The following is a 26,585-nucleotide window of genomic DNA, read 5'->3' on the forward strand; positions in this document are numbered from 1 at the left end:
CCCCGAGGCTTCGCCCGCCCGGTGCCCGCTTCGGGAGAGGCCGAGCACGGAGCCCGGGATGGGAACGGGGCCAGGACGGCGGCCAGGGAGCGGGAGCAGGGACGGGGCCTGGCGACAGAGCCAGGGCTGGGTTTGGGGATCGGGAGCGGAGCTGGCACCAGGACGGGGCCTCCGGAGCAGAACCGGGACTGGGGACGGCGATCGGGAGCGGGCCCGGGGCCGGCAGCAGAACCGGGAGCGGGAGCAGAACCGGGATAAGAACCGGGATGGGGATCGGGCCGGCAGCAGAGCCGGGGCGGGATAAGAACCGGGATAAGAACCGGGGCCGGCAGCAGAACCGGGGCGGAATACGAACCGGGGCGGGATAAGAACAGGGATGGGGATCGGGCCGGCAGTAGAGCCGGGACGGGATAAGAACCGGGATCAGGATAAGAACCGGGGTCACGATAAGAACCGGGCCGGCAGCAGAGCCGGTATCACGATAAGTGCCGGGATCACGATAAGAGCCGGGATCGCGATGAGAGCCGGGCCGGCGGCAGAGCCGGTATCACGATAAGTGCCGGGATCACGATAAGAGCCGGGATCGCGATGAGAGCCGGGCCGGCGGCAGGGGCGGGGCGGGGCCGCGCGGGGGCGCAGCGGGGCGCGCGCGCCGCGCGGTCACGTGCCCCGGCGCCGGGCTCAGCCATGGCGGAGGCTGCGGCCGCTCCCGCTGCCCCCGCGCCCCGCGGCCGCTGAGCCCCCGCCCGCCGCGACCCCCGCCCGCCGCCATGGCCGAGCCCGCGGCCGTGTCCTCGCTGCCCCGCGAGGTCCGCGAGCAGCTGGCCGAGCTGGAGCTGGAGCTGTCGGAAGGTGAGTGCGGCGCGCCCGGGGAGCCCGGCCCGGCCCTGCCCGCGGAGCCTCCCGTGTGAGGGGCCGGCGGCGCTGGGGCGCGGGTGTGGAGCGGCGGCGGGGCGCTGAGCGAGGCTCCGGGCTCTGCCGGGGAGCACCGCGGGGGGAAGGAAGGGCCCGGCCCGGCCCGGGGTTGTGTCTGAGCGGAAAGAGCGCCGGGAGCATCGTCTGTGCGGGGACCCCCCCTCACCTGTCGGGGCCGGGTGACCTGCCGTCCTCTCCTCCCTCGGGAGTGGGTTGTGGTTGTTTTTTTGTTTTTGTTTTTTTTTTTTCCTTGTGGCCTCTTTCCCGTAGCTCCCGAGCTCCGGGTACGGAGTGGGAGTGAGAGACCTCGGGACAGCCGGTCCTGGGGCGGGGGAGTCGCAGGAACTTTGGGCACAATAATGAAGGCAAACCCCGCGTTATCCCCACTTTCTGAATAAGTTCTTTTGCCATAATCGGTTCAGAGCATGCGCTTTCTGCTGGTTTGGTTTTTTTTTTCCCCTTGTTGTTTCCTTTTTTGCATGGGTTTGTCTTTGTTCCCCAGCGTTTAAAATGCTGCTCTCGGTACAGCTTTGTTGTGAATCTCCCTTGTGAAGCCGGAGGGCGAGGGATGAAGCTGAGGAGGAGGGGGAAGGTTGCAGAGCAGGTAGCTCAGATTTGCATAATTTTAATTTTCCTCCCTCCATCGGGGTACGGAACTTGATGCCAAAATCGGTGGCTTCTCACGAGGGTTCACTGCGTGGCTGGTACAACCAGAGTTACAAAGGACCCTACAAGCATCATCGATGCCTCTCTTAGCATTAAAAATGAAGAAAAATCAAAGTCACGGGCACGTCTTTCCTTGCTCTGTTTATCCCAGAGCCCGCAGTGCATAAAAGAGACTTATTGACTCTTTGGAGATGAGGAATTCACTCCCAGGGGTGAGCTGGGGGCTGTCAGCCCACGCTGGCACTCCGGGCTTTGCCAGCAGAAAGAGCCATGGCACTGCTCTCCTAACACAGCTGGCTTGGAGCTAAACCCCTGATGTTTGCCGCTTTTGTTAACTCTTCTCCAGATAAACTTCCCTCAGACATCTCATTAAAGCGATCAGACTTTCTCTGGTGCGTGGTTTTGGGGACCCCGTGATAACGAAGAAAGGAGGGATTGGTGGTGTTGCTCGAAGTGGGACATTGAACAGGTCTTTTGGAAGGATTCGTTGAAGGTTTTAAGCGTTTCATTGCGTTTTCTGAAGTTTGTTTCTCGTGGCGCTGAGAGCCCGTTATGATTTGAGCCTGTGACAGGTTGCGCTGCGAACTTTAAAATAAATGATCTCTGTTGCTGGCCTGGCTGCTGTGACATCCCGCTAATCTTTCACGAGCTGCTCCACCAGCTTCAACTTCGGTGCTTTGCAGTGAAGTTTTGTGCGTTATGTAAGTAATTCTCTGAATATTAAATCCACTGCCCCTCTGTGGGTTTAATGCTTGGATTTCTTAATATGCGCATCGAGGGTTTGTCTGTGCAAATCACTTTTTTCCTGTCAGAAAAACCCACGGGTACAGAGAGTTTTGGGTGGCCGTGTCCCCAGGACTCTCGGGAGCACGTTTCAGGGGATGCTGCTGCTGAGATAAGTGAGCTGTGGGAAGGGGGAGTGAGGTAATGTCATTGTGGAGTTCTTGAAAAATACGCCCTAGTTTGAGGCTTAAGCTGAGGGATTTCGAGGCCTGTGTGTGCATTGTTCAGCTGCATATAACCATGGGCTGTTGACAGTAAACAATATTGAATGGAAGCATTTTATTAAAAATGGCAGCAGGGCTCCATGTGCAACTGCTCAGTTGTTGCTCAGATAAGAACACTTGATCCTTTTTTTTTTTTCTTTTTTTTTTTTTTCTTCCCACCCCCTTGTTGCAGCTTCGATTGTCTCTGGGCTTGGCTGTTGACTGTGTGTGAGTATTTCTGTCAGGGGTTTTTTTTTAAATTTTTTTTTTTTTTTTTTTTTTGCGTAGGAACTCCTGATTTTTGGGAGAGGAACTGCAGCTGCTGGGGTGTAGCTCAGGGTCCCTGAGAGCAGGAGCTGGAGGTGGCTCAGTCCTTGATGGGCACTGTGAGGGTGGGGAGTACCTGGCTGTACCTGGCACCTTGTGTGCTGTGCCTTGCACTGAGTTTCATCCAGGCCTTTGCTGCTACTGACCACCACGGAGTAGAGAATTTATAACGAAAAGTGGGGGAAATACGGTATTAAAACCTTATCTGACGTTGTGGTTGTGAAAGGCGCTGTGTCAGCAGGCAGCGTGCAAAGTGGAGCAGGATTACTTGAATGTGTGCTGGAAATAGAAATCAGAGTTTGCGATGATGAGCCACGAGAGTTTCTCGGGGAGCGATCTCTGCAGACGGAGCAACAGGACTAATTATACCTCTGGATTATTCCTTACTGAGCCTTGTGGTCAGCACGGGAGCGAGAGTCAATCCCATCCCCTGAGCGCAGGGAAAACGTCTGAGCAAAGGTGCGGGACGCGTTTCAGGGAACGCTGATTGTTCGCTCACCAACAGAAATTGCGTCTCGCTCCGTGTCTTGGCCCTCGATGGTGGGTTTGAGAGCAGCTCGTTCGTTTCTGAGCGTGCACAAGAGTTCCTTGTCCTCTGTCGATGTGAAAAGCTGAACTTGGGGAGGCCTTCCATTCCCTCACAGGAGGGATCGGTGTTGATGCCTCTGAGGAAGAATGTTCAAGTAACAGGAACAAGTATCAGCTGAGAATTGGGTCATGGAGCTGTGGGAGACCTGGAACCTGCTCATTACTCGTGTTTTCCTTCTTTTTCTCGCTTTTTGGGATATTTTTCTATCTGCTGCTTTTCTTCATCTGTCAGTACCACCCACATTATGCATCACTAATGATGGGAAGGGCTGTCTCTTTGTATTTACATCTGTTTCTGGTTGAGGAGTGAGCGTGCTGGGGATATTAACTTTAAGGAAGAGTTTTCCCCCCCCTCCCGTTTTCACACGTCAGTCTCACCTTTGGATTGAGCTGCAGCGCTCAGCGAAGGTGATTTCGGATCCATCACGTCATGCTGCTCCTTAGAATATTCCCAATGTGTGCTGAAGGGTGCACAGAACCAGCTAAAAGTCTGAATTCATCCCCTGTTCGGTGGAAAATGTTAATGTTAAAGCCTTTCACCACCGGGCTTGGGTGTTTTTACACCTTGGGTGCAACATTCCAGCAGCTCCCCTCGCATCAACCTCATCCCAACTGTTAATGGAGCTGGGAAACTCTGGGATATCCAGACTCAAGGGCTCTAATTAGGCACGTTCAGAGGATCCCTTTCATTGTTGGAGCGCCTTGTGTGAGGAGTTGTGTTCTCCTGGAGGTGAGGGCTCTGGCACAGCTTAAACACCCACAGAAAGAGCTGATTTGGCTGCTGGGGGTTCGTGTCACTGCAGCCTCTGTCTTGCCTGATGTTTCCAACTAGTAAAGGAGTGTCAGTGGAGAGATGCCTGAACGTCCAGGGAAGGGCAGGGGAATCCCACCTCGTAGTAAGGAGGAACTCCTGTGAGTAGCTCAAGCCTTGGACGTCATTTCAGCCTCGTCTGGGTTCTGTGACGGGGTTGCCACGTCCTGCCTAGTGGGCAGAAGGAGCTGGTTTCTGTTTGCTTTCCTGGGTAAACACGCGTTTGCCGTCTGCTTTGTGGTTCTGGGTGGGTGTTCCTGCGAACGGCTCCGCGCACCTGGGTTTGTTCCTTTCCAAGCCGGTTGCCTCTCGCTGGAGAGCTGAGGCTGTGTCTGTCTGCAGGGCAAAGCTCGGTGTGAGGATTTTCAGAAGCCGGGGAAACGGAAGGATGGTGGCACGTATGGAAAAAGGAGTATCAGCAAAAGGGTGGAAAAGCCAGGACTGAAGGCCGGCCAAGTGGGATAGAACCTTACTGGAAGGAAACACGTTGACTCAAGCCAGTGGGTAGAGCCTTTATTTTGTTTGGCTGGAAAAATTCGTATGGAATCAGGGTGTTTCTCTGATCTTTTAAAAACTGTGCGTTTCAGGTTGCAATCTTTGATTGCCAGGCGCCTGTCAGAGTAGGTGAGGACCTTTTTTTATGGATTAAGCAGCTGAAGCACAGAATGTGAATTACAGAGGCAGAGGAAGTAATTGTCTGAGCAGGGGCTGGCTGTATGGATTGTGCTGAGTGAGCAGAAAGGTTTCACTTCAGCCTCTTCCCCCACTCAGAGAGGAACCGTGGGCAAAGCACAGAAAAAGGTTGAAGAAGGGCTTTTATAAACACAAGCAAGTTGGATCTGATCAGCCTGTAGCTAACAGGACTTACAGGTGGTTTTTGTGCATTTATGCAGCATCTCACCCACAAGTCTTGCATTAGGCAAAACCAGCGCTGGGAAAGCTTTAATGTTGCTTCCTTAATTTACCTGCAGGACTGGCAGCAGACGGGTCCCAAATCTGCTGAGAAATCTGTGCAGGGCTTGTGTGCAGCCAGTGCAGGTAGAGTTTGAGAGCTTTGAAAAGCCTAAAACCCTCCTGGAGCTGTCGCAGGGGGCTGGCTGTGCTCAGCCAGGGATCATCCAGCCTTGGTTGGCTCTAGGAAGATCCCAATAAAGATCCCTCATCCCCTTTCGTTGCGGATGAAATTCTATTTTCTTTAGCTTCACAGCCCAGGAAAGAGCGATGTAAGCACGGAGAGCATGGATTCCGTGCAGTGTCTGTGTTCCAGGAAAAGGAAATCCAGCCCCAGCCGTGACCAGGAGGAGCAGAGTACCGGATCTATCACCGGGGCAGCAAACAGAAGGTCCACGGGATGATCGCAGACTTCTGCTCTGCAGATGGTCGGAGCAGAATGATTTAAGTGATTAATGGGTTTGGAGAGAGGGAGTTCAACACAAATACTGGGAGAAATATTTTGGCTACTGTGAGTGGGAGTCGGGTTTAGTTGGTACATGATTGAGGCATGTAAACGTGGGGAAGAGGAGGTGGGTTTTTGGAGCATCCAGACTGGAATAATAAAAAAAAAAAATAACCAGGAAGGTTAAAGAATGTGCATATTTTTTTGTGTTGTCCCTTTTGTTCTTAGGAAACGAGGAGCGAGTTTGGGGCTTGTTTTAAAAGCTGCGGCTCTGACCCTTTGCCTTGGGGAGAGGAGGAAATTAGAGTCTTTGAAGAGAGTCCTGCACCTCCTCCCTGGTCGCTTCTGTGAGGCTTTGCCGGAGTTAGAACCAGTTTCCTCAGCTGGGTGGAGGGGACACCTGGCAGCCAGGATTCCCAGTGTGGATTTTAGGGCTGCTGGTGCTTCCAGGGTGGGTGACATTCGCCATTCCAGCTGGATGTTCAGCCTGGGAATGTTCACCAGACCTGCTGGCCCTGGCACAGCTGCGCTAAAGCCGCATTTGGAGTTTGCCGTGGTGTCCTAGATAACTGATCTCCAGTTTGCTATTTTAGATTCCCGAGCATGAAATATTGAGTAGGGAATGTGATGGGTGGCAGAGGAGCTGCACAGAGCTGCCGCTCTTCCCAAAATGCGGCAATCCTTGGAGCTCCACGGGCAAGTGCAAGCAGAGCACCCCTCGTGTTTCTGGTTCGTCGGTGGTGTCGTGGAGAAGGGTGATGGCTCCTTCCTGATTTTCCCTGTCTCTGATTAGTGTTTGTCATGAAGTTTTCTGTCCGCTGGATTTATCATGTTTATTCAGTGGCAAGTTTCAGGAGCCAAAGAGTGAACTCATGGTGAGCATTCCCGAGGGACGGGCAGAAGCTGGAGAGTTCCTGTTTGCATTTCTTTCAAATACAATGTGCAGATCATTTCTTAGGATGGTTTTCTTTAAACCCCGTGTCTCAGTTATAAAAAGCATTTCCTGAATCTCTCGGTGAGTTGCTCAGTTGCTTTTTTGGACGTGGATTCATAGAGAGAGGAATTGTAGCATTTCTCTCTGCTGAGGCTGATTCAATCCCAAATTTTTTTTTTTTTTGGAGAGCTTGTGAAATCAGGGACGAGTCATCAGGCCGGGATGTCTCGTTCTGTTCGTTAGAATGGAAGAGTCTTCCATTAGCACCATGTCTGAGGAAACGGTGATTTATAGCGAGCGGATGCTCTGCAGGCAGCAGCATTCCATCTGCCACACGGATTTTTCCCATTGCATTGCGTGAAAAGCCTCGGGAAAAGCCTCACACCTGTATTTCTCGTCTTGAATCACGTGCTGGGCTGTTGCTCTCGCCTGATCTCTGGAGTAAAATGCCTGTTTCCATCAGTTTGTGTTCTTCTCAAACCTCAAAGCCGAGAGTTTGCGAAACGCCACTCGAAGTAAACATAGGCAGGACGTAAGTTTAAATGACACTGTTTTTATACCAAAGGTAGTAATGTAATAGCAACGTAACTTTCCTCGCTGTGAGCAGTCACCTCCTTTTATTTAGTGTAACTTAAGCTGATAAGAAGCAAAAGGAAAGAAAAAAAACCCCCCACATCAAAGTTGTAGCGCTTCTCTGCCGACATAAACTCTTTCTAATTCTTGTTGACTTGAGAATTGCTGATGCAAACTAGGTCTTCCTGGCCTCCGAATTCCACAGGGATGGGAACCCACAGAGCCTACAGGGCATCCATTAATACATTTTGTGCACCCGGGATTCCAATTCCTGCCTGAACGATCAGCCACGGAGCCTCTCGGAATTGTTCCCCGGCAGTCAGGCAACCTGCTTTCCCCAGCTCCATATCCCTAGGGAGCAAAAAAAAAAAAAAAAAACCAACAAAAAAACCAACCAGGAGAATTGTATCCCTGCCTGATAAAATTAGGTCTTCTGTAATCTCCCTCGGAACAGCCGGATGGCTGGCTGCCTCGAAAAACATATGTTTTAATGCAGGAATAATGCATTCCATTTAGGATGGCCGTAGCCGTGGGAGCTGGGTGACTGAGTGCTCCCATTTTGCCTCTGGGAGCAGGACTAATGTCAAACATCAGGTCTAAAGTGCAGCGCTGGAAAAGGATTGTTTGGGGATGTTTTTCCTGTCTTTTGCTCTTAGGAGGGATGTTGTTCCTGTGGCTTAGTCCTAGAGGAGTTGGACGAGTGAGACTTTTATCGGAGATAAAGCACCAACTGCAAAGCTGAGTCAGTGTTTGTATTCCTGGGTTTTAGCTCGCTGCATTAAGAAGTTTACTTGGGAATAGCAACACTGGTGTTCCTCTAACAGAGGTTGGTAATTCATTTCCCTGAGAGCAGCGCAGGTAACTTTTGGAGGAAGTTCTGCTGTATCCCCTCCTGCACAGAGGGGAGCACCCGACACGCGCCAGGACAAGGGAGATTTTGGAAGTGCGAGGTTTGGAGCGCACGAGCAAAGTTCTGATGGGACACTTGGTTGGCCGTAAATCGGAAGGATGCGATTAGGGCTTGGATGATACGGCAGAAAAGGTCGAGGGCTGAAAGATTCGGTTTCTGTGTGTGATTCCAGAAAGGACAGTGCTTGAAGGAGGTTTTGTGTTTCCCCTTGTCCCACCCGCACCTTTAATGAATCAGCTCTTCATTTCGGGTGCTAATTAACCAAGAGGAGCCATTTCAGTCTGAAGCACCTTTTCTGGAAATGCTGTGGTTTGCTCCCTGAGAGGAGGAGCAGAGCACACCAGGGATGGCCTGATCCTCCTGCTTGCTTTGCCTGCTGGTTGCATCTCTATCGTCAACTTTCCCTGTAATTGTAAACGTGCTCTTCTCTGGAAACAGCCAAAAGAAGCCCCGAGGAGGGGATGGAGGCTTTGAAGTTCTGTGCTCCCTTTTCCTGCCAGGGGTAAGAGCAGAGTTAACGGTTCCAAGGTCACTCTGGTGTGAGGAAGGCGAGCGCCGGCCGCTCCTGCTCTGACATTCCTGCTCACAATGTGCATTGTCACCGGGCTGAGGACGAGGAGAGTTCCTCCAAGTGACATGGCAGATTCCGGGCTGCGATTGTTCACCCCGTGATGGAGAGTGGGGTCAGCGAGTCAGGTAATGGGAGCGGGAGATAAAAGTCCCCGATCCTCGGCGGTGCCGGTAGAGAATAAACAGATCTGCGGTTATTAAACCACGCTGCCTTTTTTTTTCCCCTCCCTTAATTGAATACAAGCGGAAAATGCCTATTAAAGGTGCTCCATTTCTGGCGTTCGGGAGATCGCCGTGTGTCCCGTGGGCTGGTGGGACAAAGTCCTGATGGCATTTGTGGGGCTGCTCGTTGAGGAAGGGGAGAAATTCGCTTCACCCAGCTCTGTGCTGCGTCTCCAGGCTGGAGGAAAGCGCCTCTGCGCCGTCTTTTTCTCTGTTGCGTGTCCTCAGGAGCTGCAGCCCGGGTTTCATAACAAAGCCCTTGGCAGCAGCCTTGGCTCAGGCTGCTCTCACCTCTTGGCACCTCGCTCTTTTTGTTTTTTCCATCCCGGGGAGCTCAGGTGCCGCAGCTCCGCGGAAAGCCGTGAACTTTGGCAAACCAGAGAGGGCACGGGATGAAACTTTGAGGAATGCGAGCTGTGTTTCTTAAGAGAAAACCAAACCTTTCACTGCTTTTGGGTTTCGTGAGCGGTGAAAGCAGCAGATTATAAATTATTTCGAGACTTTTTTTTTGGGGGGGGGGGTTTGTGTCAATTTTGACAAAACGCTGATCACGAGACTGAAGCCCCTCGTGTTACAAAAAGATCTCCGAATGGCCAAGTGCTCACGTAAATGTTTTTACAGGAGACTGAGACCTGTGTTTACTCTTAGGGCAGAAACTTTTTAAGTGATCCCTTGTGGATTAAAAAAAAAAAAAAAAAAAAAGAAGAACAATTCTTATTGTAATTGGAATGAAAACCTCCATTCTTGCGCAATTTGGGGTTGGAAGTTGGCGCAGCGGAGAGGGGGAAGTGTTGTTATTTTGAGTTCCCGAGCAGGAAAGGGGGGAGATGCACGGGGGTGAGGTGAGCAGGGGACATCAGACTCTCCTGGCTGAGGGGATGTTGTCACTCCCACTGTGACATGTGCAGCCTCGTTACCAATGAGTGGATGTCTCACCGCGCCGCGTGTTCAGGAAGCTTTTCCATGAAGGTGATGGTCAGGTTTGGTTGAAATATTTGTGGCATTTCTCCTCTCTGCTTTAAATTTTCAAGTCCTCCTTGGAAACGTCCCGGTTTTAACAAGTGGTGCGGTGCAGAAAGAAGTCATTTACTGCATCCCAAATAGGGAGGATTGTGGATGAAGGCGAAGCAAGTGAGTCAGATATAAATAATCCTATTATGTCTTGGCTGCGGCCACACCTAGAAACCTTGAGCAAACATTTCTGTGTAGTTATTCCTGTGTTTGATACACTTTAACTTGTTAAGTCCTGTTTTGAAATTGCAGCACTTTAAAAATTGTGTAGGGCCAGTTGCCGTTAGCGTGAAGGACTCGGGAACATTGTTTTAGTCATTTTGACCAGAAGCACAGAGACCTGAGTTAATTTGCTCTCATATTTCTCCAAAATCAGAAAAATCTATAACCCTGGAGCTGGTGTTGCCTTGGAAAGCTTTCAAGGCAGTTCTTTTTGCAGTAAGACCTTCAAAAAAAAAAAAAATCTCTGGCGAGAAGAGCAAACAGGAAGATGAAATTACCCTTTGCCTTTTGTGCATCAAATCCTTGTTCTCTGGACAGAGCTTTGGTAAAACCCGTTTAGAAGTAGCTGCTTGTAGCGTGGAAGCTGCGAGGAAGCAGCGAAGGTGATGTTTTCTCTTTCTCACCTTGCAGAGATTTAATTTGATTCAGCAAAGCCCAAGGGAGAGAGGCTCAGAGTAAGGGGATGATGGTCACAAAAGTTCTCCAGGATGCCAGAACTTGGCCTCTTCTCCTAGAAGAGTAACGACTTGTTGATGTTCTCTGGTTTGAAATGACACAAGACCTTCCTGGGAGTGTTTAAAATGACAGACCAAGGGGAATGATGTGAGCATGGAGATGTCATGTGGCACTGCAGGGTCTTCTTCCAGCAGAGACACAATGATTTGGGCAGAGGGATGAAAGGGGGGAGTTGGTTGGAGAAGTAAAGAAGGAGAAAATAGTCTTCTCTGCGAGCTGAGTTTGGCTTCAGGTTATGGAGGATGTGACCCTGGTGTGACCAGGAGCGTGTGTGTGGCTTTCTGGCGCTCCCACCCTGCCGAGTGACGACCTTGGGGCTGTGCTGGTGCAGCTGCTCCCGGGTTTGGGTGCAGGACCTCACCGGCACAAAGAAACTCACGGTATTGCGGTGGAATCCTTGACACCATGAGCGCAGTCTGTAAAATAGTCCGAGAGAGGGAGAAGGAAAGGAGCTGGAGAGACCTGGGAAACGTCAGAGCCGGTTTTTCTATAGTTCTGCTGTCAGGAAGAGCTATTTCAGAATAGTTTTCTGTGGGTGAAGTGTGACAAGAAGCCCCCAAGAGGTGCTGTCACATCGGGCTAAGCTTGCAGTTGTTGGATTGTTTCCACCATTCAAAAGGGATTGTTTGAAGCTGTTTCGTGGATTCTTAGTTGAAAGGTATATTTGTGCTCCTTCAGCACATTCTGCCCCAAGCAGCTGCAGACAGATCCGTGTCTTAACTCACTCAACCAGTTCATGGTGGAGCTCTGAGCGCGTTGTCTGCTGTGACATCGTGTTGGGCATGACAACGAAGCCGTGCTGGCTGTTCCGGGGAGTTCCCTCGCCGAGGGGAAAAGCTGACTTGGGTTTGCCGTGCTCTGTCCTTTCCCTCTGATCGTGCAGGGTGAGAATTCAACGCCTGCCCACGTTATCTGAGGATGGAAGGACGTCTGAAGAGGAAGAAGGCAGCGAGGCCAGGCAATGAGCCAATTGCTCCAAGCCTTTGTTAGAGACTAAAGGAAACCTGTGTCCGTTCAGGCACTGGTGCATCCCCAGAGCCTTCCTTGGCCTCTCTGCGCAGGAGGTGAGGGCAGTTTTTGGAAGTGATCACACGCTTCTGCGTGTCCGTGTGTCCGTTACCTCTCAAGACCCTGCTGGAGTTTGTATTTGAAGATCTTGTGTTGAATTCTCAGGGTTTTCCTCCAGCAGGTCTGTCAGGAGAGCACTGACTGACCCTGTCTATTGGAACCAGACCCTGGGGAAGGATCTTCTGTGTGGAACTGTCCCTTACAGAACGTCTGGGGCCCGTGTGTGACTTCCCTCCGCTCTCAGGGCAGGACACGTCTGCAGTGGTCAGGCTGCCTGGGCTCCGGGGAAGGTGCCTCTGCCGTGTCCTGGTTTCTCCGTGTGATAATTTCCTCATTCTCAGCCGAAATAAAAAGGAGAGGCAAGCTCGAGTATCAAAATAAACGTCAGTTTGAAACAAGTGCAACCGAGCAAATTAAAACCGGGCAAGTTTTCGTGTTCGGATCTTTGCTGTTCCTTTTCCTCTGCATGGAAAGAAGGGTTTGGAGTGATTTATGGCTGTCATGCCAGGCTTCTCAGCACTGTAGGGTACAGCACTGTCTGTCAGTTGAGCTGTTGATTTTGACAGGCTGCGCTTCTGGGCCAGGGCTTTTTTTTTTTTTTTTTTTGTTCCTCCTTTTGGAGCTTTTAACATGAAATATTCAATCCTGCCTCTTCTCAGCACAACTGATTCAGGCATCACACTTCAGAGAACCGTGACCGCGGTTGTTGGGTGGTGAGCACATCCTGCATTCGTGGCTTCTGTGTGGTTGTGCGTGTTCATGGAGCTGGGGGCCACCCACCTGTGACCTGACAGTCCTCGGAGTAATCTTGTTGTGTCTTCCTCCAGCAGAATAATTAGGGCTGGAGGAAACAGCTCTCCAGAGTTTCCTGGGTCCATCTGAGGTGCTAACAGCCTGCAGGAGTTTTTATGGATGCTCAGACCTGGCAGGTCAGCGCTGTCTTCTGTAGGAAGATCTCAGCTGGGATTCTCCAAGGAATTTGTTTTGTTCCTGTGGTTTTTACACAGCTCTGTGTTGTGCTTGTAGAATCCCAGTGCTAAGAAAGAAATAATCCTGTTGTGCAAGAGATGTTGGAGGGAAGTGGTTGTTTCACTTCCCAAACATCATCGTTTCTCTTGAAAACCTCTCTCATTGAGTTACGTGGCGTGAATTTTACTTCTGTGAAACACACGGAGTCAGCAGAGAAGTCTTGGAGAACAAACTGGAGGGCAATGATCCAACCCAGAGCTGTGTCCACGGCCCTTCTCTTTCAGAGTTTTGGTTTTTTTGCTTAATTGCAGATTTTCTGTTTGGATGTTAATCCTTTAGTTTTCTCTTTCTTGGCAGAATATCTCGTCTTAAATTATTACTGTCAACACGTCCTTAGCCCTTCCTGCCCGTCCACCCCCTCGTTGTGAGTGCTGTCTCTGGTGCTTTGCTTTGCTGTAAAAGGCTGTGGTGTTTGCAGCTGAAAGCAGAGCCTGCTCTGAATATCATATTTTATCCAAAAGACACAGGCAGCTCCCCATTAATATTATGACGTTGACACTCTGGTTTTATAAACAGTGGAATGTTCTGTGGAAAGGTTGTTATCCAGTGATTATGGCTCCATTAGGCACAGGAACAGATGGTTCCTGTCCAAGTGCTCTTTATGTTGTCATTTCTAGCTGGAATAAACGGGAATGTTGGATTTTCATCTCTTCAGTGGCGAGGCTGGAAAGGTCACGCAGGCTGTGGTGGAGGAACTTTTATTGAAGTGAGGTTGAGAGACCAGGTAGGAAGTGAACTAATCTATGGGATCATGGAATGGTTTGGGTTGGAAGGGGCCTTAAAGCTCGTCTCACACCACCCTGCTGCCGTGGGCACCTTCCACCGTCCCTGGTTGCTCCAAGCCCTGTCCAAGCCTGGCCTTGGACACTCCCAGGGATGGGGAGTGATGTGGAATGGGTTGGAGCAGGACGGAGCGCACGGATGCTGGAATGGGTTGTAGGTCAGTGGAGCAAGGCTGCAATTAGGGTGATCCTCAGATGGGCAAACCGCAGAGCTCTGTAGGATCTCCAGGTTCAGAAGAGGTGCGGCTCCTGCAGTGGTGGAGAGGGAGTGGCCTGGAAAGTCTCTGCCTCCCTTCGCAGCCTGAGCAGGGCTGGAATTAGGCCACAGATGTCCAGGAACGCTGCCAGGGTCACGCTGTGGAGCTGGAGCAGCGGCAGCGGCTTTGCCTGGTGCACCTGTGTCCACCCCTGACCTCCATCCTGCCTTTTTCATCGGGGGCGATGTGGATCTTGGGGTCCCCACAAATGACTGACAAGTCTAATTTCACACCTTCCGCAATTCCTTGCTTTTTCAGGTCATGCTTTTGTTACGTTTTGTCTTTTTTTTTTTTGGTAGGTTTAGGGTTTTTCTTGGACATTTTAGAGCTGTGTATTAAGTTCTGTTCTGTCCATGCCTAGAGAGAATTTAGCTGGCAGGATTTTTTTCTTCTTGTGAGAACCAGGGTTCAGAGTTGGGCTTCTGTTTTCAGTGAGTAAGCTGGAAAACTGACCTGTCTTTTTTGCATAGTAATAAACCCGAGCTAATTCTGTAGAATTAAGTGCTAATGAGAAATAAGGCAATAAAGTTTAGTTGGTTATTGAAAGTAATTCTGCTTCCACCTTGGAGGGACATTGGCTCTTGCTGAGAGAAACTGCACAGTCACCTTTGCTTGAAATTTAATGCAGAAAGGAAAATTAAAATATGATCTCACTCTCATTACAATTAAGTAATTGATGTCATCATTCAATTGCAAGATCTTTTAGGAGCTTCCTACAAATTTTTTTTTTTCAGGTTGTTATTTTAAAACCTGACCAAGCAGGGATCCTGAAATTGAAGGAGATGGGGGTAGCTCTCCGTTAGGTAACAGAGAGGTGAGGGAGCATCTCAGGAAAATCCCCGAGTGGCAAACTCAACCCTGAACTCTCCTGAAGGCAAAGCCACCAGTGTCCTTCTCCTTCGTGGAGATTCCAGCTCAGCATCACCGATGGCAGGAAATCTTTCATCTCTTGCTCTGGGCTACACAGAGCTGGAGTGGCAAAGGAGAGCTCGGGGTTTAGTGCCGGCTTCGTCATTTTCATAGTATGAATATTTAATTTCGGCTTCTTAAGGCTTTTAGCAGATTTATCCGGCTGCTTCCTGTGGTGGTGTATGTGAGGACAACTGGAAAGAGCATTTGGATTCGCCTGCGGTATGGAAATAAGGTTTCTTTGTTTTGATTTATTACTGAAATACTTTTAAGAAGCTCATCTCGTTCTGTGAGTAACTTCCCCATAATCTCAACCAGAAGACAGAACCAGCAGTTCTTACTTCTCCGGTGCCAAGCAGTGTTTTGGTGACAATGTCCAGCTTTTACTTGGTTGGGGCTGAAATCTGCTCGTTCTGCTGTTACGTGCATAGAAGTTCATATAAATATTTCATAATTTTGGACCCGTTTTCACAGCGGGTTTGATCTTGGAGAGATTGCACCTTGTTAGTGCGAATGGACCATGGAATCGTTGCCTGTTATTAGACATAAAGTTCCTTCTTTTCCAAATTCAAGACATTCTGGCTGAGTGAACATGAGGGCAGGTCTGGTTGCCTTCCAGCACATGAGAGCCCTTTTTGTTTGTGTTCTTTTAGTTTTTGTCAAGTTGCTGACTGTGTGCTCTTAAATAATCCTGCTGATTTCTCCATACTTCCTTCCCTCTGCGAGCGAGACACTTGAGAAATCAGTTTATTTTAGTTGGAAGGGGAGATATTGCACCCTGAGAGAGGCAACGGGAGGAAAATCCTCTGTCAGAAGTAGTTGTGGATTTGGAGACAGCTGGTGAAAAAGATCTTTTTTTACTTCTAGGCCTGTTTGTTTTGGTTTCAAGGTCCACTGATGTCAGTGTGGAAGGGATATCTGTCCTCCCAGTTTTGCGAAAATACGTTTTCACAGTGATGTACTGATAGAAGGCAAGGAAATTCCATGTATGAGGCTGTTGGTGATTGGAACAACAGAAATATTGGGGTGATATCACAACACCCTGCGTAACAAGGGCAGTAAATTGACTGTTCCTTCTCTTTAGGGTAAAAGGATTTTTTTTTTTTTTCTATTTAAAAAAGGCCTCTTTGCACCAAAACCTAAATGTCATTCTTTTTAAAGAACCATTAATGTGCTTTCTTAATTAGGAGGAATGGGCGTGCTGGGAGAAAATTCCGTTTCTCCCCTGAAGCAGCCGAGTCCAGTCACTTTGGGGTGGGGGTTTACAAAGTGCAGCTGAGTTGTTGGGTTCTCCCCTTCGAGTTTGGCTCATTATTTTGATCTTCCACAGCAGCTTGAAGGCTTTTTCACATGAGAAGGATCCTGCCACATCCTGCTCTGCAGCAGGAACAAAGCGCTGCTGGAACAGACGTTGACTCTGCCCAAAGAGCCCTGAACAGAAGTCACTCCTCTCGTGATCCTTCTTGTAAAGAGCCTTGCAGCTGACAGGATAATGGGGTTTCTCAGGCCTGCTGGTGACGTGCCAAGAGGGTTTCCTTAGCAGTGCCATTCTTTAAGGAGCCCTGGATGCTGATGTAAACACAGCTGAAAGCTTCACACAGCCCGGCCTGAGCGCACGGCCTGGAATCTGCTGCTCATGCCATGCTGTGCAGGACATTTTTCTTCTGCTCTGTCTATTTAAATCTGGTTTCCCAGGCTCGTAGCAGACTTGAATGGGTTGTGTGCTGTTGAGTGCTGCTGGCCTGGTTGTCTGCCTGGAGGAGCTCCCCCGCTCCGTGGGGCAGCCTCCCATCCCTGAGATGCGGAATCACGTTTGAGATGGGGTTGGGCAGAGCAGGTTGAAGGGTATTCAACGAGGTGTTTTGGGTTCCCACTAATCAGGCCTGAAGGGAATGAGTAGGAAACCTCTGCGCTGCTCCCGGAGCTGCTGCTGCCTCCGTCGGGAGTTTGGTGGGAGTCTCCGCCAGTGAAATTACAGGTGTCGCGCACTAATTGGAGGCTGGTAAAAGTTTAATAATTGTATTGCTTTGCCTTTAAGTAGTGGGATCCTGCTCTGGTGACTAATCCTGTTTAATAGTGGCTGTCCTCGAGTGAGCACTGGGGAGTGCAGTGACTCGGGCTCCTGATCCAGGTTTCAGTGCTTTGGGGAAAAACAAAGTATTTTGCTCTCTTGAGCAGCCACCACTTTCTCTGCTGCTTTTTCTACAGAATGGGAGTAACATCCTTAGGAATACACACTTGGCACCGGCTCCTTAGGAAAACCAGGGCAGGAAGGGTGTGGGATGTGCCTCTCACCTCTTGGTTTTTGACAGATTCATTCTTGCAATTCGTTGATCGCTGTGCTTGGTTGGTTCTGTTTTTCTGTTGGGTTCTGTTTGAGGAGTTGGGATCTTCTCAGTACCTCCAACAAGTTCTCTCTTCTTTGTTTCAGCATGCATAATCACTGACCTCATGGCTGTGACTTGGAATAGCACTATCCCATCTGGAAATACATAATTACTGTGCAGGGTGAGGTGCCAACTGGGTTAGGTTCTGTGCTGTGTTTAAGGGCAGGTCACAGTTCCTGAATGCTTTGTGTGAGCAGCTGTGTTTGATCACTAGATAGGGCAATAATTGCTCATAATTTCTTTCTTCTCCCCTTCTTGCATCTTACTCAGGAATCTGGGATTTACTTAGAAGAAGTAACAGGTCCAGCTGGACTGAAGCAGTCTGTGCATCCAAACTTTTGCCTTTTGGTATGGTGGGCTGAGGTGCTGCTGTGGAGTCAGGATGGCAGGAGAGTTACCCGCAAGGAGTCCCTGTGGCACTTGGCTTATGTTAAAAATCCAAGCCAAGAGAATTATTAATTATTAAATATTGACACCTGGGAGCCGAGAAAAAGGTGGCTGACAGGAGTCGTGCACAGGATTAAAACCCACAGTAACTTCTGTTTTAATCTCTTTGGGTGCCAGCATGGTTTTGTCTTTAATTCCTGGGCTAAAACCAGGCTTGACTTGGAAAATCATCTGTCCACACTTGTCTGTCCCTTGTGGAAAGTGCAGACTGCCAGGACAGGCAGAGTTTGTGTGTAATCTCTCGTGGTTGGGCTGGACAGGCAACTCCTGGGAGAGCGTTATCAGCACTCACAGCTCAAATAATTCAGTGTGTACCTGGAGGGTGACAGTGCTCTACCTGCCTGAATCAGGTGCTGAATCACAGTTTAGTCATTTCCTGGGAAACTTTGCTTTTCAGTCTGGTGGGAGAGCGTGAGGTCTGCACTTGTGCCGGGGATTGAACAATTGGGAATTTCTGCTGGTGTCTGTGAGCAGGAGGTTAGTCAGCAAAAAGAATTCTTCAGAATCACTTCGGCTGGGTTATTTAATGCTCTGGGAGTTGGCTTGCTTTACTCAGCTCAGCTGGTTCTTGGGTACGTGTGTGTGACGCTGTCTGTGTCCCCTCCTGCAGATTGTTCTGGTGCAGGGCTGGTGTTAAAACCCTGCAGTGCTCCTGCCTTTCAACTCACATGCTTCTCACTGACTGCGTGTTAAAAATAGATGAAAACGTTTCTCCTGAACAGATTCTGTAAAGTCCTGTTTGCGACAAAGCCTTGGGTTTGTTGCATTCAGGATGGAAAATGCCTTTTCCCCCCCAATGACAAGCTGTAGCTGTTTAAAGGATTTTTAATTTTTATCCCTAGGATGGAGTTACATGCAAAACTCTTTATTTGGATATGGGATTCAACTGTTTATGTGCATGTGCTGCACGTAAATTTTATGGGTAACGTAAAATTTATATGGCTGCGCTTCACAACAGAATATCTCATATGAAATTGACTTTGGTGATTGGATTTTTCAGGTGTTGGTTGGAGGCAGTTGAGCAGAGCCTGTGTGTCGGGTTATCAGGGCTGACACAATTAACTGATGGAATTGAAGGTTTTAAGAGTTGATTCTTCTAGAGTCCTTGGAGCCTTTTTGAAAAGATTTTACCTTTCGGAAAGGTGGGTGTTAGCTGTGCATTGGCAGCGTGATTTGTGTGGCTGATCACAGAATCCTTGAGGCTGGAGAAGTCAACACCTGGCTGATCCTCGCCTTGTCATCAGCCCAGAGCACTGAGTGCCCCATCCAGTCGTTTTTCCGACACCTCCAGGGATGAGGACTCCACCACCTCCCTGGGCAGCCCCTTTCAGTGTTTAACTGCCTTTTCCATGAAGAAATTCCTCCTGATGCACAAGTGCACTTCGCATCCCTTTGCCCCAGCTGAGGATCTGAAAGGCAGAGTCTTCCTGGAGGTGAAGACGAGGGGGTTTGACCGATGTACGTGAGGAAATCCTTTAAATAAACTTTAACCAGAGATACCAGGACACGGTGTGTGTGTATAAATATATACACACACACGGATATATACATGGTGATGCTGCATGAGGCACGGTGAGCACGTTTTCGTGTCTGCTGTGAGAGAAGAATCAACCGGAGCACAGATACACCCACGAGAGACTCTTTTATTCCCAGTCCTAGCTCCCCAAGCCCCTGAGAACTCATTTTGCTGACCCCGCATTGTGCTATTTTCGGCAGGAATGCCCACGGTAAGTTACCAGATGTGTCCTTGTGAGGACGAGGGAGGGTCTGTGGCCCAGATTGAGCTGGTGTCACCTCATCCTTGTCACTGATGCCCCCAGCCCAGGTGTACAGGGAGGGGGGACTGAGCCCTGTCCTTAGCTCACCCACTTGGTGATGCATCGCATATGGCCTCAAAGATTACAGCTGGAAATACGCAGCCCAGACGGGTGAATCCAGGACACTGGATCTGCTGCAACTCGGAAATGCTGCTGGAAGATAAAGAGATTCTTTGGTAGAGTTTCGGGAGTTGGATTTACTGCTTAAAGTTAAAACAACAGCAACAACAACAACAACAACAAAAAAAAAGACCCTTAAGGTTTGTGGCACCCAGTGGGTGACCCAGGGTGAAGAGCACCTTGTGACCTGGAATGACCCAGACCTTGAACACGGGGCAGCCGTGCCGCAAAAACCTTCATCGTGAGTGGAATTCTTTTGAAATACTAAATGTTGAGATTAAAATGGTTTGAATTGGGTAAAACAGCACTCCTAAGCCTTTTAGAAAAGGATTTTGGAGCCGTAGAACAGAGCCCCCACAGTGCCGTGGCCAAGTCGGCTTGTTCAGCGTGTGTAAATTAATCTGGAGCTGATCTGTCTGTGAAACTTTTAACACCCGAAGCTGTAGCAGTTTTAATGCCTGTGCCCAACAAACGCAGCTTTGTGAGCCCGGCTGGGTTCTCAGTGCCCTATTCATGCTCCTGGTGGGAATACAACGCTGCTGTCAAAGGGAGACTGCAGAGCCCAAACCTGTGCTGGTCGTTTGGTGACGAGTACAGTGAGCAAGGTGTTACTCCTCACAAGGAATCCGACTTTTTGTTTTTCCAGAAGACTGTTCGTTCACAGACCTTGCCACTATCTCCAAGAAGGAAACCTGATAAACAGCTTCACCCAGAAGAAGGAGGAGGGAATCTTTGAAGCTGCATCATCGTTTGGCCTCAGACAGGACGAGGCAATTGTCTGAACTTGTTTCAAGTGTAGTTTTTGTGCTGCGGTTGTAGCTGAGAGTGGTAGGAGGAGTTTAAGGCCACTGCACAGGTACAGTCTGTTTGAGCACACAACCTGAGAAAAAAAGGCTTCAGTGTTGTGTTTTGGCTTGCTGGAGCCTGGGACTGAGGATGTGTCGGTTTTAACCCCTGGTAAAACCATTGGGGAGAGTGTGGGATGTCTAGAAGTTGCCGGTTCTCCAGGAAAATCCAAACTGGCCGTGGACACTTCCAGGGATGGAGCTGCCACAGCTCCTCCGGGCACGCTGCGCCAGGCCCTCCCCAGCCTCACAGGGAGGAATTTTTTCTTTAAGAAGGGTGAGGACATAACTGAGTGGTGACAGCATTCTTTGCTAAGTGCTGACCCGATGCTGTGCCCGTTTTTTTTTTCGCCCAGGCCACAAGCGCGCTTAGTCCTCGCTTTGGGTTCCTCAAATGTGCTACCTGCCGCTCCAGTCGCACTTGAAAGGACTTACCTGGAGGCAGCAAAAGAACCTTCTGGACTTTCAGCAGCACTTCTGGTCTTCACTGTCTCGATGTTGGTACTCCAGACTCAAACCCTACAGAGCCAGACTCTGTGTTCTGCTCTTTCGGAGCAGGTTTGAGATGATAAAACCACGGGGAGATGTTGCCTGTCCTGTGCCTGGACATCAGCAGGGGAGCAGGCAAGAGAGGCCAAGTCATCGGGTCGTTTTTAGTGGTGAGACCTGAAATCCAGATGCATCAGTGATAATAGAATAATTTAATTATTTTTATTATAATCTTTTTGTCGTGTCTGCTCTCTTTTAGTAGAGTAGCTGTCTGTGTTTTGGGGCTAATGGAAGTGCCAGAAGCACCACCAAGAATCCCTGGTGGCACAAACTGTTGGAAACATCAACAGATTTATTTATTTTTTCAAAGCATACAAACTATTTTTTTTTTTTTTTGAAACGCACACGAACTGCTTTCCAATTGGAAATCTTCTCCTTGCTGCTGCAGCCCGGTGTTTGGAGGCTTTGTTGGGGGAGATGCTGTGCCCTACGTGATCATTTTCCCTAATTTCTCCACTGTAGTAATTATGGTTTTGTTCGACGGTAAATGATTCAGTGTTCTCATTCCATGGGGGAAGGGGAGCGGGGATGTTGAAAGAGGAGCATTGTCTGAGCCAGCAGGATTAGCGGGTGTTACCACCTTGCACTGATTGAGCACCACTGGTTAGAACAGATCATCAGCTCTAATTGCTGAAAAGCAGCCTGGCGTCACCGGCCGGGGTGGGGAGTGAGGCTCCCGGGCCTTCTCTGGGGCACCATTTGAATACAGGTGTGACATCCAGGTTGCTCAGGTGGCCTTCCCCGCTGTGTGGCACTGCATGTCCATCCTTCCTCTTTCGTTCCCAAATGACCAGGACGTTCCAGTTGGATTTGCACGGTGAGGATCCGTTCTGTGTTTCCTCCCAAGGAACTGGGAGAATCAGATGATCCTGTGTTTACACCTGCTCTGGGCCAGGGCACTGGTTACCTGTGGAAGATGAAGGTGTGGCTGCGGCAGAGGTGGCAGGAAGGAAAGAAGAGCCTCTTCCTCCATCCCAGCAGCAGCTCAGCTCGCTCCCATATCTCCTCTAAAACCCCTAAAAGCTGCTTCCCTTTGAGCAGAACCCCATTTCCTGGGCAGGGCCTCAGCCTGGGGAGGCTCATCCTCAGCTCACTGCGGATATGGATGAACACAGAGTGAACGGAACAGAAATGGGTGGTGGCTGGGAGGGAGCCAGCAGAGCCTCAGCACTGTTTTGTGTTTTAATTTCTTCCTTGGCAATGAACAAAACCCGTTTTATAGCTGATTTATCAGCTCTCGTTTGCTTTGCTGGCGTTCCTTTGTGGTGCCCTGTCTTGTCTCTGCCTGGAGAGGGGTTGTGGCTCTCAGGGTGGGTTTTGAGCCTCTCCGGGAGAATTGAACTCCCAAAGTGTCCCAGAGTGTTTGATTTGTGGAAGGGGGTTAATGATTGACCAGGTTTATGTCAGAGGAGTGAATGGTTCCAGAGTTTGCAGCCCTGTTGTCCTGCTGCTCTTCCTGCGGCTGTAATTTATGATATTCCACGAGGAAGTCCGTGTTTGTGTCCAGATCTCGCCATTTCCATTTCCTGGAGATCAACAGAAGAGGGTGAAAGAAAATTTCTCCCTTAGTGATTCTTCTGTGCCGTGTCAGTGGATTGGTACCAAATTTGGACTCTGCATCACCAGGAAAGAGCTTTTACTCAGTAAGTTCATTCCACCTGTGCCGTGTGTACGTTTTCTAAGCCTGTGCAGGTGTCGGAGACTGTCGATCTATTTGTCAAAATAATAGTTGATCCGTTTGTTTTATGTTACAGCAACATAAAAAATTCAGATGGAATTGGAAATTCAGCACTAGGAAGACAGAGCACTGCCAGGGAGTCCCAGGAATCTATCAGCTTTATTATATTTATTGCTTGAATTTTTCTCCTTGGAGCTTCCCTGCTTTTGCCAAATAGCATTAGGCTTTTGTCTTTTTTTTTTTTTTTTTATTGGCTTATGGTCAGAAAATCCTTTTTACAGCAGTAATATCAACAATGTGCACCACACGGCAGTTGAGGTTGCAAGTAGTGTCGTGGCCTGAGTTACCTTCTTGTTCCTCTGTAGTATCTCACCTTGGCTTCAGATTTCCAAATGGGAAGCCCAACTGCTTCCATTCCGGTGTGGGTGGGTTTGTTTTACTGGTGGCCTATTAACGTGGAACAAATAATTAGGGAGAGTTCTCCTTCCCGGCATGCGAAACAGAACGGGGCGCTGCTGCTGCTTGAATTCCTGCTGTTTGTTCATGGTGTACTTACATCATTTGTATATGTCGTATTCTTTAGTAATTCCAACAGTTTTCTGTGGCAAACGTTTCATTGCAGGTGGTGTGTAACCGCCAACGTCATAGAACGCAATTAAATCGTGTGGGGAAATTAATCGCAGAGCGACAAGCTCTGAACCAACCTGTGCGTTGGCTTGTTAGGAGAAATCCCTCGCCTGTCTGTGTTTTCCTGCAGCGTCCATGCCCTGGCTCTGTGTGTGCCTCCCAAATGGACATCCAGAGTTCTGGCAGCCCAAAGGGTCACCTTGTCCTGGCTCCAGTGTCCCTGGCCAGGCAGAGGAGGGGATTGTCACACTGCCCAGGGCTGGGCCAGCCTCACCTTCAGTCCCATGACATGGAAACCATCTGCAGCTGCTGGAGAGGGTCCAGAGCAGGGACAGGGGGGTGAGGGAAGGTCTGGAGGAGTGGCCGAGGGCTCTGGGTCTGTTCAGCTGGAGAACAGACTGAGGGGACACTCCCTGGGGGCCGCAGCTTCATCCCGAGGGGCAGCTCCGATCTCTGCTCCCTGGGACAGGCACAGGACACCAGGGAACGGCTGGAGCTGCGCCCGGGGAGGGTTAGGAGGGATATCAGGGAAAGGTTCTTCCCCCAGAGGGTTCAGGCACTGCCCAGGCTCCCCAGGGAATGGGCACAGCTGCCAGAGCTCCAGGAGCCTTTGGACACCACTCCCAGGGATGCCCAGGAAGGGATTTTTGGGGTGTCTGTGCAGGGCCAGGAGCTGCACCGGATGATCCTTGTGGGTCTTTCCCAACTCAGGACATTCCACAATCCTCTGCAAACTGCCTCAGAAAGTGGAGGCAGACCTGGGCAAAGGTGGTGGCCTGTGGAGCTCCTGCAGCCACTCAGCACATCGTCCTTGGGCACTCAGGAGCTCGGTTTGACCTGGCTGGTGGGTTTTAAAGCTCCTGCAGTCACTCAGCACATCGTCCTTGGGCACTCAGGAGCTCGGTTTGACCTGGCTGGTGGGTTTTAAAGCTCCTGCAGTCACTCAGCAGGTCATCCTTGGGCACTCAGGAGCTCGGTTTGATGTGTCCCTCTCCCTGCACGTACCTGTGAGGTGAGTGGCACCTGAGCTCTGCATTGCAATCGGCCCCTGGAGTTACTGCTTTGCTTGGCGTTTCAGTGCGTCCTGGACATTCTCCTTTTCAGCCTCTGCATCTGTCTGGACTTGTTGGGCCCTGACTCAAACGCAGCGTTAGAGGAGTGAGATAAAATTCTGTGCGCACATTCACACCCTGCCCTGAGCATGATTCCAGGGATGGAATCATGGAATGCTTTGGGCTGGAAGAGACCTTTAACCTCATCCTGTTCCACTCCCTGCCATGGGCAGGGACACCTTCCACTCTCCCAGGTTGCTCCAAGTCCTGTCTAACCTGGCCTTGGGCACTTCCAGGGATAGGGCAGCCCCGGCTTCTCTGGGTAACCTGTGCTAGGGCCTAAGCCCCCTCACGCCTCCTCAGGGAGGAGTTTCTTCCCAATATCTTATCTAAACCTCTGTCAACCTGAAGCCATTGAGTCCCACTCCAGCTCTGAAACTCCTGGTCTCAGTGTTACAAGTGCCACTGGCTTTGGAGCGCCCAGCACCAAGGAGTGGAGTCCATTCCCTTTCCAGGCATCTCCCAAATCACCTTTGGAACCAAACCGGGGCACTGAGCTGGAACGTTTTAGCAGAAACGCTGGTGGTGTTGGGAGGTTTAAAATACCCTGTAATCCCCTTTGGTGGTGTGGGCCCTGGCAGGAGGATCCTGTTCAGAGCAAACCCTGCAGCCAGAGCTGCTCTGGGGCTGAGGCTGTTCCCTCTCAGCTGAGGCCCACAGCAAAGAAAACATCCTGTTTGTGATCACTCACTTCTTGTCATCGTGTAACTGTGGCTTGATTTTAGCTTGATACCAGATAATTCTGTTTTCTTAGTGCCGTGTGTTTGATCACTCCCCGTCTCCAGGAGATGGGAGGTTGCAAGTGCCAGGCAGGCCATGAAGAGGCTTGAAATGCTGCAGGGCTGTTTGTTTTAATCCCTCCAAGGTTCCAGTCTTTCTTGTGGTTCTGATGTAATGTGAGAAATTAAAACAAAAGACAGCAGCCAGATGGTGCATCTCCAGGATCAGACAGATTAGTTTTTTAAAAGAGGGAAAAGTTTACAAATGCTTATTCTGATCTCTGGAGTAATCACTCTAATAATAATCACTGCAGAGGGGATTCTCCCCCTCTACTCTGCTCTTGTGACCACCTGGAGTCCTCTGTCCAGCTCTGGGATGTATGAAGGACGGAAGAATTCCCTGAGGAGGATGTGGAGCTGTTGGAGCAAGTCCAGAGGAGGCCACGAAGTTGATAAAGGGACTGGAACACCTCCCTGATGGAGACAGGCTGGGAGAGTTGGGAATGTCCAGCATGGAGGAAGTTGTGTGGAGACTTCACAGCACCTTCCAGTGTCTGGAAGGGCTACGGGGAAGCTGGAGAAGGACAATTCATCAGGAGCTGCAGTGGCAGGACAGGGGGAATGGGTTCCAACTGAAAGAGGGGAAGTTTAAGTCACATCTGTGGAAGAAATTCCTCCCTGGCGCCTGGATCACGAGCTGTGCTGGCTGGACAGGAGTCTGGAAGTTGACTGTCCATCCTTGTCTCAGTTTTTGGAGATCCCCAAAGCAGCTGCTGGAGTGGACTCTCACTTTGTGTTTGCTGTTTGATTAGTTGAAGGTGCGGCTCTGAATTTGCACTTCCCCTTCACCCTTTTGGTTGGGAGTTATCCCACTTCGTTCGCCTCAGTTGTTTTGTGGTTACAGAATATTTTCATGCGCTCCCAGTTTTCCCCTTTTAGTTTTTCACTGCTTTGATGTTCCATTTAGATAGCTGCTGTGATCCAAGTTATTGCATTTAAATAGTGGAGAGTGTAGGTCTCTGATCCCAAGGGAAACTGCACAAGTTCTCTAATATGGAGCTTTGAAATCCTAATGTGCTTGGATTTATTGCGTTTCAGGTTTTCTATGGCTGTGTTCGGGTGAAACTTTCACGGCACTGAAAGAAAAAAAAAAAAAGGCAAGCAGACTTCAAATTGCCAAATTCGGATGTGATTAAATGAGTTTTCTTTGCTTGTTTTTAGGGGACATCACCCAGAAGGGGTATGAGAAGAAGAGAGCAAAGCTGCTGGCTCCGTATGTTCCACAAACCCAAGGTAGGTCCTTGCTTTGGCTGGAATCAGGATTTTTGTAGAGCTGTTCCATTAAAGGCGTCTGTGGAACGGGGCACTGAGATCCCATTTGCCAACTCCGGATTATTCTCCTCCGTCCATTGTTCTGCTGAGGACTCCCTGGAGCAGGATACGATGGGAATCTCAGCGACTTGGTTGCTGCCTATTTATCCAATCTGTTTCTGTTACTTAAAAAAACCAAAAAGTAATATACACATGACTAATCCCTCTTGATTAAGTAGGTATTTGTTGAGCTGGTTTTACAGTCCTCAGGCTAGCATTTG

General features: G+C 49.8%; 1 protein-coding gene and 1 long non-coding RNA gene across 4 annotated transcripts in view; both read left to right on the top strand.

Annotated features, from left to right (window-relative positions):
• The first annotated feature begins 688 nt into the window (after window positions 1-688).
• Window positions 689-26,585, top strand: part of DIP2B (disco interacting protein 2 homolog B) — a 60,539-nt gene continuing 34,642 nt past the window's right edge. For all 3 annotated transcript variants that reach the window (XM_066207551.1, XM_066207552.1, XM_066207553.1), the window contains exons 1-2: window positions 689-852; window positions 26,215-26,286. In XM_066207551.1, coding sequence (XP_066063648.1) covers window positions 771-852; window positions 26,215-26,286 — 154 coding nt within the window. In that variant the 5' untranslated portion in view covers window positions 689-770. The remainder of the gene's footprint in view (window positions 853-26,214; window positions 26,287-26,585) is intronic.
• LOC136303853 (uncharacterized) lies at window positions 3,949-11,380 on the top strand. The gene is made up of 3 exons (XR_010724293.1): window positions 3,949-4,793; window positions 5,265-5,331; window positions 5,493-11,380. It is a non-coding gene; the product is annotated as an uncharacterized lncRNA (long non-coding RNA).

The sequence above is a fragment of the Chamaea fasciata genome, unplaced genomic scaffold, assembly GCF_029207755.1.
Source record: "Chamaea fasciata isolate MVZ Bird 193981 ecotype frontalis unplaced genomic scaffold, bChaFas1.0.hap1 SCAF_41, whole genome shotgun sequence".
Classification (NCBI taxonomy): Eukaryota; Metazoa; Chordata; class Aves; order Passeriformes; family Sylviidae; genus Chamaea; species Chamaea fasciata.